This window comes from Anolis sagrei, chromosome 4, assembly GCF_037176765.1.
Source record: "Anolis sagrei isolate rAnoSag1 chromosome 4, rAnoSag1.mat, whole genome shotgun sequence".
Lineage (NCBI taxonomy): Eukaryota > Metazoa > Chordata > Lepidosauria > Squamata > Dactyloidae > Anolis > Anolis sagrei.
In genome coordinates this window covers 245,100,378-245,117,864 of record NC_090024.1, presented here as the reverse complement: position 1 = coordinate 245,117,864, position 17,487 = coordinate 245,100,378, and the positions used below count along the sequence as shown (strand labels likewise).

The 17,487-nt window shown below is 44.5% G+C and overlaps 2 protein-coding genes across 3 annotated transcripts in view; one reads left to right on the top strand and one right to left on the bottom strand.

The window, feature by feature from the left end:
• Window positions 1-279, bottom strand: part of TTI1 (TELO2 interacting protein 1) — a 53,169-nt gene extending 52,890 nt beyond the window's left edge. Inside the window, exon 1 of the mRNA XM_060771812.2 lies at window positions 42-279. The gene's annotated coding sequence lies outside the window, so the exon portion shown is untranslated. The remainder of the gene's footprint in view (window positions 1-41) is intronic.
• A 310-nt stretch (window positions 280-589) lies between these two features.
• The window catches only part of RPRD1B (regulation of nuclear pre-mRNA domain containing 1B), an 81,584-nt gene continuing 64,686 nt past the window's right edge, over window positions 590-17,487 (top strand). Inside the window, exons 1-2 of one of the 2 annotated variants that reach the window (XM_060771810.2) lie at window positions 590-970; window positions 9,917-10,046. In XM_060771810.2, coding sequence (XP_060627793.1) covers window positions 820-970; window positions 9,917-10,046 — 281 coding nt within the window. In that variant the 5' untranslated portion in view covers window positions 590-819. The remainder of the gene's footprint in view (window positions 971-9,916; window positions 10,047-17,487) is intronic. The other variant, XM_060771809.2, reaches the window with a different exon arrangement.

Below are 17,487 nucleotides of genomic sequence, written 5' to 3'. Positions count from 1 at the left end.
AGTAACCTCCCATTCCTCCCAGTTAAAGAGCCCAGTTCCACCTTGAAACCAGAGGAGGAAGCCTTGCAGGGGATGATGGGCCTTGGAGTTGTCCAGGGATGGCTGGAAGTTGAGCCATTTCCCTTCCCTTTGGGGAGAAGCAGCAGCAACAGCAGCCACTCACATGCCGGAAGTAAAACTGTCTCTTTTTCTGGAGCGAAATATCTCCCGCAGGGGAGCAAATGGAAGAGAGAGCGCGAAAAAGGTCCTAAGTGGCAGAGCAGCGCATGTGCGGGAAAAGGGAGCGAACTGCGCATGCGTTCCTTTTCTATTGGATCTGAGGTTTTCGGCCTAGAAAAAAAGAGCAAGCTAGTGCGCATGCGTCAGTTGGAGGCGACCTCGAAGGGAGCGAACTGCGCATGCGTTTCTTTTCCACGGGAGCTGAGGTTCTCTGCCTAGAAAAAAAGGGCAAAATAGTGCGCATGCGTCAGTAGAGGCGCTATCGAAGGGAGAGAACTGCGCATGCGTTTCTTTTCTACGGGATCTAAGTAAAAAAAGAGCAAGCTAGTGCGCATGCGTCAGTGGAGAAGCTATCGTCCGCGCATGCGCAAAGCACTTTTTCCCATAGATTTGTCTCGCCTTGCCTCTGCGATGGGTAGGCCTTCCCGCTCTCGGCGTGCTTTTGTCCCCCTTCGGCGACCCGTAGCTCGCTGGTCTTTGAACCGGAGGTGAAAGCGGGCGGCCATTTTGTGGCGGTTTTCCAGAAGAGGGGGCCAAACAGAGAGGCCTGGTCTGGTCCGGCCAGGCCGGGCCTCCTCCGTCTCTTCCTCCTCGGCTATCATGTCCTCGTTCTCGGAGTCTGCGCTGGAGCGGAAGCTGTCGGAGCTGAGCAACTCGCAGCAGAGCGTGCAGACGCTGAGCCTGTGGCTCATCCACCACCGCAAGCACGCCGCCCCCGTCGTCGCCGTCTGGCACCGGGAGCTGCGCAAGGGTGAGTCAGGGAGGGAGGGAGGGGTTCCCGAGGGCATCCAGACCAGCCCCGGCAGCCTAGGCAGCTTGGCTCATGCTCAGAATCAGAGAGCTGGGAGAGACCCCTGAAGGCCATCCAGTCCAACCCCCTTCTTCCATTCGACTAAAACGACCAAGGGTCTGGAGAACAAGCCCTATGAGGAGCGGCTTAAGGAGCTGAGCATGTTTAGCCTGAAGAAGAGAAGGCTGAGAGGAGATATGATAGCCATGTAGAAATATGTGAGGGGAAGTCATAGGAAGGAGGGACAGAGTTGAGGTGGTTCAATTCATCTTGGAGGAAGAGGGGTTCGCAGATTCTTTTTGCACGATCTGCCAAAAAGGCCACGATATGGTTCAGATATATATGGATGACACCTTCGCCATTTGGAGCCATGGAGAAGAAGAACACAACAGGTTCCTGGACCATCTTAACAGCATCCACCCAAACATCCAGTTCACTATGGAAAAAGAAAATGAAGGAAGACTGCCTTTTCTAGATGTCCTAGTCATCCGCAAACCAGATCAAGAATTGGGTCACACCGTCTACAGAAAACCCACACTCACAGATAGAGATCTACATAAAAACTCCAACCATCACCCAAGTCACAAAAGAAGCCCCATTCAAGCCTTGGCAGAGCATGCAAAAAGAATCTGCGAAGCCCACCTCCTCCTCCAAGATGGACTGAACCACCTCAACTGGGCTCTCCAGGCCAATGGAGACTCCACCTCAGACATCAGAAGAGCTGCAAGACCACCGAGAAGAAGCCACGAGAGTCAAGACAAAGATCCACCCAGAGGAAGAGTGTTCTTGCCATACATCAAGGGAACCACTGACCGCAGAGGGAAGCGGATGAGGAAACACAACATACAAACAATCTACAGACCCACCAAGAAAATCCAACAAATGCTCCGTTCAGTAAAGGACAAGAGGGATCCTCTCACCTCTGCAGGAGTCTCCCGTGTACCATGCAGCTGTGGACAAGTCTACAGAGGGACCCTGCTCAGAGAATCAGAGAGCTGGGAGAGACCCACAAAGGCCATCCAGCCCAACCCCCTTCTTCCATTCGACTCAAATGATCAAGGGTTTGAAGAACAAGCCCTATGAGGAGCGGTTTAAAGAGCTGGGCATGTTTAGCCTGAAGAATCCTAGAATCAAAGAGTTGGAAGAGACCTCATGGGCCATCCAGTCCAACCCCATTCTGCCAAGAAGCAGGAATATTGCATTCAAATCACCCCTGACAGAAAAGCTTTCAAAGAAGGAGCCTCCACCACACTCCAGGGCAGAGTTTATTTTGGTTACGTCTACCCCGCCCTTCTCACCCCGAAGGGGACTCAGGGCGGCTTACAAAAGCAAGGCACAATTTGATGCCCACATCACATAACAATAAGACAAAATAACATCAATTCACAGAAAACAGCAATTCTAGCAATAACATCAATTAACAGAAACAACAATTCTTGCAAGGCGAAAACAACCATAAAATCAGTAAAAGCAATAAAACCAATACAAACCGTTTCTCCTCATTGACGGTCAGCATTTCGCAATCTCGTAGTTCAAATTCCAATTCCACAATTGTCAGTCCTGTCAGTACTATCGATCTGGTTGTCTATATCTAGTTGTCAGATTGCCAAAGGCCTAGTCCCACAACCATGTCTTTACCTTCCTCCTGAAGGAGAGGAGGGATGTTAATGCCCTAATTTCCCCCGGGAGTGAGTTCCACAGATGAGGGGCCACAGATGAGGGGCCACCACTGAGAAGGCCCTGCTCCTCGTCCCCACCAACCTCACTTGTGATAGCGGTGGGGTCGAGAGCAGGGCCTCCCCAGATGATCTCAAATTCTGGGGTGGGACGTAGAGGGAGATACGTTTGGACAGATACACTGGACCGGAACCGTAAAGGTTTTTGTAGGTCAAAACCAGCACCCTAAAATCCGACATACCACCTGTCACATCAGCACTTTTAATCTGTGTTTGTTGTTCATTCGTTCAGTCATCTCCGACTCTTCGTGACCTCATGGACCAGCCCACGCCAGAGCTCCCTGTCAGCCGTCACAACCCCCAGCTCCTTCAAGGTCAGTCCAGTCACTTCAAGGATGCCATCCATCCATCTTGCCCTTGGTCGGCCCCTCTTCCTTTTGCCTTCCACTTTCCCCAGCATTATTGTCTTCTCTAGGCTTTGCTGTCTCCTCATGATGTGGCCAAAGGACTTCAACTTTGTCTCTACTATCCTTCCCTCCAATGAGCAGCCGGGCTTTATTTCCTGGAGGATGGACTGGTTGGATCTTCTCACAATCCAAGACATTCTCAGAACAGTCTATAGGCTCTTTCAATCTTTTCCACAGGGAACAGGCACTATCTTCATGACTGGTATTTTAGCTAATAGGGAAATCCTTAACTTCTAATCTGGGCAGTCTTTCTTTGCCTCTGTTGGTATGGAGCCTCTACACCTGGTACCAACTGCGTCTGGCTTCCGTGAGAGACCCTTACCAAGCAGAGCTTTGTAGACTTCCAGGGAAAAAGGAGTTCAGGTTTCGGTGATGGCTGGCTGAAGTCCCTCAGCAAAGGAGCTGTAAGGCTGCAAAATCCTCAGCCAAGCTGTGGGCCTTCTCTCCCCAGTCAAGCTGTAGGACTGTATAACCCAGGCCAAGCCGTAGAAGACGAAGCTTTCTACAGGAGCTCTTGGTATTATGTCCTGCATGAAAATCTTCTCTGTGTGGACTGAACCCAAACTGGCTCCTATTCCCTCCAAAACCCAAAAAGGGGGCGGGACCAGGGAACCTAACTATAATTGACAAGTGGCTTGCCCTATGATTGCAGCCAAAAAAGCCACCTATCTGCAGAGTCCCTGAAACTTAGGACTATAACAAACATTAAATGCAAAGCCAACAAAATTGGAGCTCCTGGTGCAGTTGTACCAGCACATTCTTCCATTTGACTAAAATCATAGAATCAAAGAATTGGAAGAGACCTCATGGGCCATCCAGTCCAACCCCTTTCCAAGAAGCAGGAATATTGCATTCAAATCACCCCTGACAGATGGCCATCCAGCCTCTGATTAAAAGCTTCCAAAGAAGGAGCCTCCACCACACTCCGGGGCAGAGAGTTCCGCTGCTGAATGGCTATCACAGTCAGGAAGTTCTTCCTCAGGTGCAGATGGAATCTCCTCTCTTGTAGTTTGAAGCCATTGTTCCTTGCCCTAATCTCCATGGAAGCAGTAAACAAGCTTGCTCCCTCCTACCTGAGAAAGCTTAGAGGAGACATGATGAGGGCCATGTATAAATATGTGAGGGGAAGTCCTAGGGAGGAGGGAGCAGGCTTCCTTTCTGCTGCCCTGGAGACTAGGACGCAATGGGACAATGGCTTCAAACTACAAGAAAGGAGATTCCACCTGAACATGAGGAATCATAGAATCCTAGAATCAAAGAGTTGGAAGAGACCTCCTGGGCCATCCTGTCCAACCCCATTCTGCCAAGAAGCAGGAATATTGCATTCAAATCACCCCTGACAGATGGCCATCCAGCCTCTGTTTCAAAGCTTCCAAAGAAGGAGCCTCCACCACACTCTGGGGCAGAGAGTTCCACTGCTGAACGGCTCTCACAGTCAGGAAGTTCTTCCTCTTGTTCAGATGGAATCTCCTTTCTTGTAGTTTGAAGCCGTTGTTCCTTATCCTAATCTCCATGGAAGCAGTAAACAAGCTTGCTCCCTCCTCCCTGTGGCTTCCTCTCACATATTTATCATACATGGCTGCTGCATGGAATTGTTCTTCTGGCAGAGCTCTCAGGACCATCGAGTCCAGCCCCTTTCTGCCAGACCCTTCACACAGATGGCCACCCAGCTTCTGCCTTAAAATATCTAGAGAAGGATGCACCAGGGCAATTTATTCCACTATTGGAATAGGAATCTTTGTTCCTGCAGCTTGAATCCATGACTCCATTATGATAGTCATAGGTAAAGTAAAGAAGAGTCTCTGGAGAAGCAGAAAAGATTTTTTTCCCTTCCTTCCAGATATTTAAACATAACTCTCCGGTCTGCTTCTCTCAGCCTTCTTTTCTCCAAGCAAAACTTTCCCACCTCAGTTGCTCCTCAGATGAATTCATAGTTTCCAGGGCTCAGGCCATTTTGGTGGCCCTTCTCTGTACCCCTTCCAGCTTATCGATCTTGTATTGTGGTGCCCAGAAGTGGACACAGGATTATTCTTAGTCTGACCAAAGCAGAAGAGAGTGGGACTATGACTCCGCTCGATCTCGACACCAGCCTCCTATGGATGCAGCCTGGAATGGCATTGGCCTTTTTAGCTGCTGCATCACACAGTTGACTTTTGCTCAGCTTGTGGCTCTCCCAGACTCCCACATCCCTTTTCCAAAGACTGTTGTCAACCAGGTTTTGTAGTAGAGTATTGCTGCCTCTGGTGAGTGGCATGAGGTCTAAAATCAATTTTGGTGGATTTGTGTTGTAAGCAGAATGGAAGTAATCCACATGCGAAGTGATCATGAGATATTTCAAAGGCTGTCTTGGAGCAGAATTGTTCTCTAGCTCCACAGAAAGAGAAAAATAGAATCGTTGTGAGGAATCCAAGGGCCATCCAGTCCAACCCCATTTTGCAAGGCAGGAGAAGCACAATCAAAACCCTCCCAAGAGATGGTCATCCAACCTCTGTTTAAAAGTCTCTAGAGAAGTAGACTTCTCTGAGAACCTCCCAGTTAAATAGTAGCACAGACTTCTAAAAGCTAGAGCTGCAGAGCAGATCCTTTCCTTTTACTGGAATTATTTAAGCATATGTTAGATGTTACAAGTGGAGGATATAGAACAGGCATGGGCAAACTCTGCGTTGTTAGGAATTGTAGAAGTTGGAAGTCCAAAACACCTGGAAAGCTGGAGTTTGCCCATGCCTGATATAGAAGTTGCATCCTGAATCGCCAAACCTGCATTGCAGGTAAGAGCTGGTTGGGCTGGAAGGTGCCTCTCAGGTACCTCCTATACACCTCAAAAGTCTCATGGGGCAGGTGCGCCAGTTAATTCTGAGCTGCACTTGCCTGCCTTGCTATTTAAAGGCAGCCTTACTAATAGGTTGTGTTGTGTTCAGCAGAACCCCTGACTGCATTCCTCTAAGAAATATGTGCAGGTGTTGTATTTTCTGCAACACATTCCTTTCCAACATCAAGTGCCTTTGCAACATCATGTCTGAAATGTCCTTTCAATCAATTTTTGGGGTGAAACAGAACAGTTATTAACCTGTGAATGCTTTGTCTTAAATGTTTTGTTCATCACTCTAAAATGCAGCGTTTCATATTAAAAATGTTTTAATTGGGGTAAGAGTAGAGACATCACACTGGCAACAAAGATCCATTGCCTAGTCAAAGCCATGGTATTCCCTGTAGTCACCTACGGATGTGAAAGCTGGACCTTAGGGAAGGCTGAGCGAAGGAAGAGAGATGCTTTTGAACTGTGGTGTTGGAGGAAAGTTCTCAGAGTGCCTTGGACTGCGAGAAGATCCAACCAGTCCATCCTCCAGGAAATAAAGCCTGACTGCTCACTGGAGGGAAGGAGACTAGAGACAAAGTTGAAATCCTTTGGTCACATCATGAGGAGACAGCAAAGCCTAGAGAAGACAATTATGCTGGGGAAAGTGGAAGGTAAAAGGAAGAGGGGCCGACCAAGGGCAAGATGGATGGATGGCATCCTTGAAGTGACTGCACTGACCTTGAAGGAGCTGGGGGTGGTGACGGCCGACAGGGAGCTCTGGCGTGGGCTGGTCCATGAGGTCACGAAGAGTCGGAGACGACTGAACGAATGAACAACAACAACAAAGAGAAGATAGAATAGTAGAATCTTAGAATTCGAGAGGACCGCAATGGGCATTCCTGTCTTGCATAATGCACACATTGCAGAACATCATCTGACCTTTATTAGAGGACTTCCAAAGAAAGAGAGTCAACCATCTGCTTTTGAGTTCACCAGGAAACGCTTGTCTCCCTAAAGTCTGCAGGCGCATCTCCTGTTTTCCAGAAATTCTCAAAGGTTGTCAACAAAGATTATTGCCAGTAATTCTGAGATACCTGGCAAAAGTGCTGACAATAACCTCTGAGAATTCCTAGATTACTTGAAGTGACATTTCAGTTCAAATCAAATCATTGCAGACCTGATGATATCTACATTTCTTCACAATTTCTAAAAGGGCAAGTTCAGATTTATACTCCCAAGATTGAATTCTGATGCTATCTGAGAAAGTTTATCAGACTGGCAACAAAGATCCATTGCCTAGTCAAAGCCATGGTATTCCCTGTATTCACCTACGGATGTGGGAGCTGGACCTTAGGGAAGGCTGAGCGAAGGAAGATCGATGCTTTTGAACTGTGGTGTTGGAGGAAAGTGCTGAGAGTGCCTTGGACTGCGAGAAGATCCAACCAGTCCATCCTCCAGGAAAGAAAGCCCGACTGCTCACTGGAGGGAAGGAGAGTAGAGACAAAGATGAAGTCCTTTGACCACATCATGAGGAGACAGCAAAGCCTAGAGAAGACAATGATGCTGGGGAAAGTGGAAGGCAAAAGGAAGAGGGGCCGACCAAGGGCAAGATGGATGGATGGCATCCTTGAAGTGACTGGACTGACCTTGAAGGAGACCCTGGGGGTGGTGACAGCCGACAGGGAGCTCTGGCGTGAGCTGGTCCATGAGGTCATGAAGAGTCAGAGACGACTGAACGAATGAACAACAACAACAACATGGATTAGTCTGGTATTTGTGTCTTGTGGAAGCTGGATTTTCAAAGTAGCACATTGGATACATGCAAGAGTTGATGGCAAGGATTGTGACCAGGTTTCTAATGAACTGGCTTAACCTTCCCTGAAAGTTGTATTTCTTAACCCACAATAGGGAAGGCAGTCCAACACGCACGGGAATCTCATTATTGGAAAGTATCTCCAAAGATCATCTACTGTAATGCACAATTAAGAAAATAAGTTATAATTGGTGGGAATGTATGATGTATCTTTGTAGGTCTTTTTTACACTGCCATATAAAATCCAGATTATCTGTTTTCAGTTGGATTATATGGCAGTGTAGACACATATAATCAGGTTCAAAGTAGAAAATGCATTGATAATCTGGATTATATGGCAGTGTAGAAGGGATTGTAGAGAGTTCTTGAAGAGGTAAAAGCTTTATCCTTTGTATTACAGTCCTTTAGAGAATGGTTTAAAGCAGGGGTCCTCAAACTAAGGCCCAAGGGCCAGATACGGCCCTCCAAGGTCATTTACCCGGCCCTCACTCAGGGTCAGCCTAAGCCTGAAACAACTTGAAAGCATACAACAACAACAACAATCCTATCTCATCAGCCAAAAGCAGGCCCATACTCCCCATTGTAATACTCATAAGTTTATATTTGTTAAAATGGTTCTTCATTTTAATTATTGTATTGTTGTTAAGTGTTATTGCACAAATAAGATATGTGCAGTGTGCATAGAATTCATTCTTTTTTTTCTTCAAATTATAATCCGGTCCTCCAACGGTTTGAGGGACTGTGACCTGGCCGTCTGTTTAAAAAGTTTGAGGACCTGGTTTAAAGACTGAAGCCTTACCAATACAGAAAGTTGTCAGTGGCCCCAGTGAATCCAAATATTTATCAGGAATATCTTCAGCAAATCAAATTCTTCACTTACGGTATCACTGCCAGGGAGCATATCCTCCTCAACTGCACGCCATGTTCCGTTGTCCATAATTACACTTCAAACGTTGAGCATCCTTGATCTCATCCTGTTCTGATTCTGATGTTGCAAATTAAGTTTGAGTTGATTGCTAAGAAGTTAGTTGTTCCTGAATCAGGACTGTCAGAAGAAGAAGCCTTTGTTCCATCTTGTGTGCTTGTTATTGATCCTGATCTCTGGCATACTTTCAGCGGCGTCCTGTTCAGTTCTGTTTGTCTTCAGGCCCCAGGGTTGCTTCCAGCCACTTTTGTATGGGACCATTCATCCTCTTCTTGTTTATACGAGGGTTGGAACTTTAATACTGGCAACACTGCTGTAAAGATGCCACGCAACGAAACCAAAGAATGTTACGTATACCAAATGTTAGTTACATCCCTATGTTAACTCTGAGCAAAAATACTCTCCCTTCCTACGTCACACGCATGCGGAGTGACGTGAAGAACGGAGCCTCGTATTAGCTTGCGGTCTAAAGTAAGTGTTGTCATGATGTTTTTGAACCAAGAAAAATAGAGTTGGATAAATATTGAATGTTCCCGAGTTCGTACAGCACGACAGTGTCATCAAGAGGCTTGCTGGGAATCTGCATGGCCTTACAGAACAGTGGCAAGGTGGGCAAAAGCCTTCAATAAAGGACACCAAAATGTGGCAGACATGCATCGGCCAGGTCGTCCAAGTATCAGTGAAGCAGAAGTGAATGCTGTTGCCGCACTCATAGGCAGTGATCGACGCCATACGATTCGTGAGCTGGCCCAAAACACAGGATTTGTGTATATGACTGTGCTCCACATTCTGAAGGAAGGCCTGGGCATGAGAAAAATTGCTTCATGGTGGGTTCAATATCATTTGACAGAAATGCAGAAATGGCTACGATACGATGCTGTGCACCCATTTGGAGCACTAAGAGTGTGAAGGAGCGACTTTCTTACGCCATATCATTATGTTGGATGAGATTTGGGCCAGATCGTACCAGCCAGAACTAAAACACCAATTGAACAAATGGCATCATTATGGGTCACCACGAAGTTCAAAATTTCGTGCAGTACATAGGGAATGGGCAGGTAAGAAGGTAGCACAACTGACATCGTAATAAGGATGCGCCACATTAGAATTTAGCATTTATTCCTTGGTTGAAATTCTTATGGAAACCACAGGGAAGATGTGAAACTGAACCAAACATATTGAGTGCTAAATATCTCAAGTAAAAAATATTTTCCCTCTTTTCTTTCCAGCGAAATCAAGTAGGAAGCTCACTTTCCTATATTTAGCCAATGATGTTATCCAGAACAGTAAACGGAAGGGACCCGAGTTTACAAGGGAATTTGAAACTGTTCTCGTGGATGCTTTTTCACATGTTGCCAGGTATGTTTATCTGTTTATTTATGGATTGTTACATAAACATTATCCTTAAGATCATAGCTCAAAGTCAATTTCAAAGCTTTTGATCACATACTTTCCCACCGTTCCATTTGTATAATGTGTCCAAAATCTCTGGGCCCCTTTTATCATATAATCTTTCATGTGTTCATCTTCCACAGCAGAAGAAATTACCTATCACCTGTCCATCATTTGTACCTACCTGAGTTTCAAATTCTGACTTTTGACAATTCAAAAGGTTTAAAATCTAATTTGTATCTTTCAAACAACTGTAAATAAGAAACACATTGAAAATCATATCCTTCCCCAAATATTTTTGCCTTCTTTTTTATATTGTATAAAACACAATTTCTTAACATTTCCTATCCACTTTTTTGGCCAGTTGATGCTTTTTGTCTAAAATTTTCTTGTGTACGACCTGGCCTTGAATCTTGTTGATACTGTCAATAAAGCTCATCTTGCATCATGCTTATTAACATCTGTGATTACTTTAATTTATTATCTTAGGCCATTTTCTTCTTAGAGTCTTTTATTTTTCAGGAGTATTCGTTCCTTTGAAAACACGTTTAAAACGCATTAAAATACTCTCTAAAATCTAAATATTGTCTAAAAGTAATGGTAGAATCAAGTTTTGCAATAGTTAAAACACTAGTTTCAAATGCTGAATGCCATGTGGAACAGCATTGTTTCAGCTCCCTGTCAGAAAATTCAAAAATATGAAACCAGCCTAGCTTCCTTTGGTAGAGATCCACATAGTCGAGGCATTGCTGCAGAGAAGGCAAATTGGAAGCCAATGCAATTCTTGCAGGAGTGGAAGTGAAGAAGCATCAGCATTTTGTCTATAGGACCATTAGGGACTTAGGAACCCTACAATGCATTCCTACCATTTTACTTTTCAGCTCTGTTTCCTAGATCTGTGAAACTCCAGGTGTTTAGCTTTCTGCCTGCATGCAGAGGTCACTTCCTTTTTTCCCCAAAGTCTTTAGTACTTTATTACCTCTGCCATAAGATGCCTTCAATTCAGAGAGTCAGCATTAAGGTCAAGCCGAAGGTAGACAAAGATGCTTTCCTTGCACATTGCTGGGTTTAAGAGTATGATCAAGCTATGGACCTGATCTTTCAGAGGGAGGGCAAATCTATTTCGAACATACTGTGACCCCAATCCCAGGTTGGCTTTCCAGATGTCCAGGAGCACTTCTTGCCTGGATTAAGACCCCAGTCTGTTCACCTGCATCTAGTCCAACCACCTCTAGGAATATTCAGCCAAGACTGGAAGCACTTCAAAGCTGTCTAATGAGGTCGTTGTTCTTCAGTTTTTCTCTGGGCCTTTCCACACAGCCCTATATCCCAAAATAACAAGGCAGAAAATCCCACATCTGAGTGTGGACTCAGATAACCTAGTTCAAAGCAGATATTGTGGGATTTTGTACTTTTATTTATTTATTTATCGTGTCAGGCAACCTAACAGTTGTATTACATTTTTGACAGAACAAACAAACATACAAAAGACACAGAGTTTGCAAGCTTGGTAGTTGGTTAAATGCCCTTTGTATCTGGCCACTTGGAGTGGCTCTGGTGTTGTCCTCCATTGTGCATGTAGCAGGGCTCAGGTTGCATTGCAGCAGGTGGTCTGTAGTTTGCTCTTCTCCGCACTCGCATGTTGTGGATTCCACTTTGTGGCCCCATTTCTTAAGATTGGCTCTGCATCTCGTGGTGCCAGAGCGCAGTCTGTTCAGCGCCTTCCAAGTCGCCCAGTCCTCTGTGTGCTCAGGGGGGAGTCTCTCGTTGGGCATCAGCCATTGATTGAGGCTCTGGGTTTGAGCCTGCCACTTTTGGACTCTCACTTGATGGGGTGTTCCAGCGAGTGTCTCTGTAGATCTTAGAAAACTATTTCTTGATTTAAGTCGTTGACGTGCTGGCTGATACCCAAACAAGGGATGAACTGGAGATGTTTCTGCCTTGGTCCTTTCACTATTGGCTGCTACTTCCCGGCGGATGTCAGGTGATGCAAGCAGTGTAATTTCTCCAGTGGTGTAGGGCACAGACACCCTGTGATAATGCGGCATGTCTCATGAAGAGCCACATCCACTGTTTTAATGTGGTGAGATTGTTCCACACTGGGCATGCATACTCAGCAGCAGAGTAGCATAGCACAAGGGCGGATGTCTTCACTATATCTGGTGTATTTTGTACCTTGACGTTCTGGGATATAGGGCTGTGTGGAAGGGCCCTCTCTCCCCAGATCAGAGGGGTTTTTTAAACTTTTCCTTAATTCAGAAAGCTTTCTAGTCAGGTGTTCTATGCCAGTGCATTTCTCATAGACGTAATTGCAGCCGATAGATTGAGGGGGAACTTTGTGGATCTTGCAGGAGAAAGATGGAGCTGCCCGAACAGCCTCTCCTGGTGCAGACCAGAAGTGTCCCCTGCTCTTGTTTCCAGGAGCAGTTAGTCACTTGGCCCTGAGGTGTCTGCAGGATTGAAGATGATGCCCTTCCATGTCTTGCCCTCAGCGTGTGCTCAAAGGAAACCTTGAAAGTGTCCCAACTCACAAACTTCCAGAGCTGGGCTGTTCTCCTGGTTGTTTCCTGTTCTTAAATGCCCTCCTAGGAATTCATTTGGTAGACTTGTTTCTTTGGGAAATGGGGACTAGGCTTGCACAGCTTAAAACCAGAGTTCTCCTGCCAAGATTCATACCATCTAAATAAAATGGGTTCCTGATTATATACCAAAGTAATCTATACCCGCAAATACAACAATATGTATGAATCAATAATGGATAAGCAGGTATAAAATATAAACTTGTATTTATTTATTTATTTATTATTCGAACTTCTATGCCGCCACTCCTCTGGGGCTCGGAGCGGCTTACAAGAACAGGCTAAAATCTAACACAATTTAAAAACAATTTGAAACAATTTAAAAACAGCAATATCAGAGATCAAAAGCCTGTCGAAACAGGTATGTCTTACATGCCCTGCGGAAAGCTGGTAAGTCCCGCAAGGCACGGACTTCAGGTGGCAGAGTATTCCAGAGTGATGGTGCCACTGCTGTGAAGGCTCTGTGTCTGGTTGCTGTTAGACGCAAGGTCTTGACACTGGGGGTTTCCAGTAGATCTTGGTCCTCAGAATGGAGGGATCTCTGGGGTTGGTAGGGGGTGAGGCAGTCCCTCAGGTACATCGGCCCCAGACCATGCAAGGCCTTAAAGGTGAGTACCATCACTTTGAAAGTGATCCGGGACTCAATTGGTAACCAATGCAGCTGTAATAAGATTGGTGTTATGTGGCATCTTATCGGAATTCCCGCAAGAAGCCGAGCAGCTGCATTTTGTACCAACTTGAGCTTCTGGATCACCGACAGAGGAAGGCCAATGTAGAGGCAAAATGTCAGGAGAGAATGCCTCTAGACCATGGTTATATAGCCTGAAAAAACCTACAACAACCCAGTGATTCCGGCCATGAAAGCCTTCGACAATACATGGAAAATATTTGTATTTGGCATGGGGTGGGGTGTATTAGGGCTAGGGAAGATTGAAATTCACAGACCAAAATGCAGCCTCCAGGCCTCCAGTCCCCGTGCAATTGCTTGCTTAATGCATTTGCTCTCTGGGATTAAACCGGGCACTATATCTAAGCTGTCTGCTCAGCATAAATGTTCCCAGACTTCAGCAAATCCAGCCTCCCTTTGATCCATTATTACGAGAGATATAACTGTGGCGAACTTGGAATCAATTGCAGTACTCCCTCTAGAAATCTCGGCCTTTTCCCCCGCTCAGACCCCCAAGTGGCCGGCTGGCCGGTTGCTAGTTCTTCCACGTGCCTCTGCTCTGCCTGAGCGCCATTTGAAGTGTGGCCTGCTTCTCAAAGGCTATGGATTTATCAGGTTTTCCTTTCAGATTGTCTTTCTGCTTGGCTCGCTCCATCTGTCACCGGGTGACTCTTCTCTTGCTGTGGGGCAGGCAGCAAACGAGCAGCAATGTGTCATTTCCTGACGCGCCGTACGTTATCTTCTTGTTAAAGGCGGCCTCGCTATTTAGGGACGACTAAGTCTGCAAATACAATGATATGTAGAAAACACCGAGGGAGGCATAATCGAATGTGTTCTGGATAATTCTACACCCAGAGTCTGCTGCGGGTGATTAGAAAGCCTTGTTATTCACATTTAAAATTATTTTTGTTTATGAAAAACACCAACTGAAACACAGAGCTGTTGCAGATATACCAAGACTACACAGCCGTATACTATATAATTAAACTACAACCAAACAACTATAAAAACTGCAGGCTACAAATAAACAACTATATTTAAAAAACTACAAAATTCTGTTATCTTTCATTATTCTGCTCTCTTTGAACAACAATATAATCCCATTTCTAGCAAGCTTTACTATGTCATGAATCCCAAAGTTGATAAATGCCCTCATTGTTGTTTTAATGAACAGGCCCCAGTCTTTCTTAAACTTAGTAAAATATTCCTCCTTTATGCTTTTTTGCTAATTTAGAGATATTCACCAGCCATTCTTCTCGTTTTGAAATAATTGGTGCCTTCCACCTCTCGGTGGTGCAGCAGGCTAAACCACTTTGCTGCTGGTCCACGCCTTAGTCACTTCCAGGTTCGACTACTGTAATGCACTCTATGTGGGGCTGCCCTTGAAAACGGCCCGGAAATTTCAATTGGTCCAACGGTCGGCGGCCAGGTTGTTAACTGGTGCTCTTTACAGAGAGAGGTCAACCCTCCTATTTAAGGAGCTCCACTGGCTGCCATTCATTTTCCGGTCCCAATTCAAGGTGCAGGTGCTTACCTACAAAGCCCTAAATGGTTTGGGACCCGCCTACCTGCGTGACCGCATCTCTGTGTACGAACCCACACGATCTCTTCGTTCATCTGGAGAAGCCCTGCTGACAATCCCACTGGCATCGCAAGCGCGACTGGTGGGGACGAGGAATAAGGCCTTCTTGGTGGTGGCCCCTCGTCTCTGGAACTCTCTCCCTAAGGACATCAGGCAGGCCCCGTCACTATCTTTAGGAGGAGCTTGAAAACGTGGCTGTTCCAGTGTGCCTTTCCAGAATAAGGAAACTTCTAGCATTATGTCCCAACGCACTTTATTAGAGTCAGGATATCTACATGTCCATCCCCCTCCAAACACCCCCACCTTGTCATGCCCAGCATTTTTAATTTTTAATTTTAATTATTACATCTGGCCCGGCCATTATTTTAATTGCGTCATTAGATGTTGTTAATGTGTTGCTATTCTTTGCTATTGCTTTGTTTTTTGTGTTATTGTGTTGTTGTTGTTGTTTTATTGTTGTATTTGGGCTCGGCCTCTTGTAAGCCGCACCGAGTCCTTCAGGAGATGGTAGTGGGGTACAAATAAAGGTTTATTATTATTATTAACTTGCTGACCAAAAGGTCGGCCGTTCAAATATGGAGAGCAGATTAAGCTCCTGTTGTTAGCCCCAGCTTCTACCAACCTAGCAGTTCAAAAACATGCAAATGTGAGTAGACCAATAGGTAATGCTCCAGCAGGAAGGCAACGGCGCTCCATACAGTCATGGCGGCTCATGACCTTGGAGACGTCTATGGACAACGCCGGCTCTTTGGCTTCGCAATGGAGATGAGAAGCAGAATCCCAGAGTTGGACATGACTAGACTTCATGTCAAGGGGAAACCTTTACCTTCCACCTCTCAGCATCTACTGTTCCTGTGGCAGCTTGTCATGTAAATTTTCTTTCTAAATTATCCAGCATTCCCAACAAATTACATTGTCATCTTAAGTTTAACCTTAATAGCATTTCCAGCATCAGATGTAAATGGTTTTATTGGTTTTAACTATGCATTTTTAATAAGTCCCTGTGTATAATTCTATTTTAATGTTAGTATGATTTGAGTTTTAATTACATATTGTATTACTTTTAGTATTGGCCTCTTTGAGTCTCCCTTGAGAGAGAGGAAGCGGGATATAAATGCATATAAAATAATAATAATAATAATAATAATAATAATAATGTATTTCAGTCCAATATTTCTGGGCCTATCCGCATATGATAAAATGTGCCAACATTGTGTTCACATTCCCAACATTTGTTAGAACTGGCCTTATACATGTTAGAAAGTTTCTCTAGTGTCAAATCCCATCTGTACATCATTTTGTAAATGATTTCTTTTAAATTGCTACTTTCAAACTTCAAACTCTTAATCCACATCTTCTCCCATTATTCCAAATGGAATTATGTACTTGCTGTATATATAAGCCAAGTTTTTCAGCCCTTTTTTTAAGGCTGAAAACCCCCCCCCTTGACTTATACTCGGGTCAAGGTTATTTATTATTTTACTATATTATTATTATTATTATTATTATTACAATTATTATTTTACTCTAATATTATTGTTACCTTTGGTACATTATTTTACTGTATTATTATTACATTTATTATTTTTATTGTTATAACATTTTTTATTTTACTCTGTTATTGTTGTTATTATTACATGTATTATTTTACTATTTTTATTACGTTTATTATTTTGCCCTCTTTATTATTATTGGAAGGATACTTACGCACATTTACATTGAAGAAGGCTAGAATAATGATTTAATTAATTAATTAATTAATTAATTAACTTTGCTTATATACTGCTGTTCTCAGCCCGGGGGTGACTCACAGCGGTGTACAACATAGAAGGCACAAGGTTCAAAATTCAACACAATCTAAAATATCAATCTAGCAATAATCAAAAACATTATCATCAAAAACATCAACAATATCAAAATACACAAAGCCATTCGCGTCGTCTCATCGTTTAAACCACAATCCAGTATCATTTTCCGTTGTTCCATTCCTGTCGTCATTACCAATCATTGCACTTCTTGTTCGAACGCCTTCTTGAACAGCCAAGTCTTTAATTTCCTGCGGAATATCATCAGGGACGGAGCCAGTCTGATGTCCACGGGAAGGGTGTTCCACAGAGTTAAATAGTCTTATTTTAAATTACAACTTTATGTAAATATTAAAAAAATTGACCTACTGATGCCTCAATGTATGTAATTTTATTGGTATCTATTTTTATTTTGAAATTCACGAGTTGCTGCTGCATTTCCCACCCTCGGTATATACTCGAGTCAATACGTTTTCCCAGTTTTTTTTGCGGTAAAAAATTAGGTGCCTTGGCTTATATTCATGTCGGCTTATACTGAAGTATATACGGTATATACAACCTCTTGCTATTCTGAATTTGCATGTTTTAAGTTCAGGCACCTATCAGTTACCACTGCTGAAGTACTGTCCTGAAAAATGTGGCTTTCCATAGCTGCTTTGTGTTTGTATCTAAAGCTTTTTGGGGTTGTTTGTGGGTTTGAGAGAAGGCGGGCTTCTAGCACTCTCTCCGCAGCCATCTTCCCTTTTGACCAGTTCCTCCTGACACGTTTCTGTTC